This window comes from Halyomorpha halys, unplaced genomic scaffold, assembly GCF_000696795.3.
Source record: "Halyomorpha halys isolate HHAL.00 unplaced genomic scaffold, Hhal_1.1 Scaffold85.1, whole genome shotgun sequence".
NCBI lineage: Eukaryota > Metazoa > Arthropoda > Insecta > Hemiptera > Pentatomidae > Halyomorpha > Halyomorpha halys.
Window position 1 is genome coordinate 282,717 of NW_027112611.1, and position 1,061 is coordinate 283,777.

The 1,061-nt window shown below is 28.2% G+C and overlaps 1 protein-coding gene across 4 annotated transcripts in view; it reads left to right on the forward strand.

Moving 5' to 3' along the window:
- LOC106677051 (F-box only protein 39) overlaps window positions 1-1,061 on the forward strand; it is a 13,151-nt gene that overhangs the window by 1,286 nt on the left and 10,804 nt on the right. For 3 of the 4 annotated variants that reach the window (XR_010844235.1, XM_014414735.3, XM_014414736.3), the window contains exon 2: window positions 694-914. Coding sequence is in view for 3 of the 4 variants with exons in the window: in XM_014414735.3 (XP_014270221.1) it covers window positions 694-914 (221 nt within the window). In the remaining variant the exon portion in view is untranslated. The remainder of the gene's footprint in view (window positions 1-693; window positions 915-1,061) is intronic. The other variant, XM_067050393.1, reaches the window with a different exon arrangement.

The following is a 1,061-nucleotide window of genomic DNA, read 5'->3' on the forward strand; positions in this document are numbered from 1 at the left end:
AGAAAAATAAAAGTAAACTAAGTTATGGCTAATATTGATTTAAAACATGTAAAAATTAATATAAAAATGAAAAAAGTAAATTAAAGAAACTAAAAATAAGATGTACAGTCAAAATTATAAACAAACAAGAATTAAAAAAAGGTATTAAACAATTAATAAAATTTTGGCTCAGATTAAATAGTAATTACTATTTGTTATATAAGATGGTCAGGGTTACAGCCAAATGAGAAACAAAAATAGTTTACAACTATTTATTTTCCGACGTTTTGCCCCACTTTGCAAGGCTTCATCAGGGCTAAAAAGATACAAAAAAAAACTAAGAATATTATAACAATAAGGTAATTTAAGCTAGGATAAATATAATGTAAATTACCTAATTGTTGTAATATTCTTAGTTTTCTTTTCTTTTCTTTTTTTTTGTATCTTTTTAGCCCTGATGATGCCTTGCAAAGTGGGGCGAAACGTCGGAAAATAAATAGTTGTAAACTATTTTTGTTTCTCATTTGACCGTAACCCTGACCATCTTCTTATATATCAATTTTTACGGTCAACTATATATTCATATATAATTACTATTTGATTTTTTTTTTTACCGAACTCAGACCATATTCCTTTTATATATTAGACACAATCAATCAACAGCCTTCCTAAAAAAATAAATCAATTCAACTTGACATTGAATATAATTTGCAGATGAAATAGCTGTTACAGAAGATGAAGGAGGGTGGTCAGAACTGCCGGATCTGCTCATCGAGAGCATTTACTCATACTTGAACATGAGGGATCGTTACAATTGTTCGATGGTCTGTAAGCGGTGGTATGATGCCTTCTACCTTCCTCAATCTTGGTCAGTTTTTGTCTTTGATGAAAGGACCTTAACCAGAAGGAGATTTAATTACTACTCAGGTTGGCAGGTATGTAATCCAATCTCGTATTAACTTCCAATAATTAATTTAATAAGTAATCCAATATGATATAATTTATTAATATGTTAAATTTATATATCAATAACAAATTTATCAAGATGGTATAGTTTATACATGAGGGTATGGTTAATATAT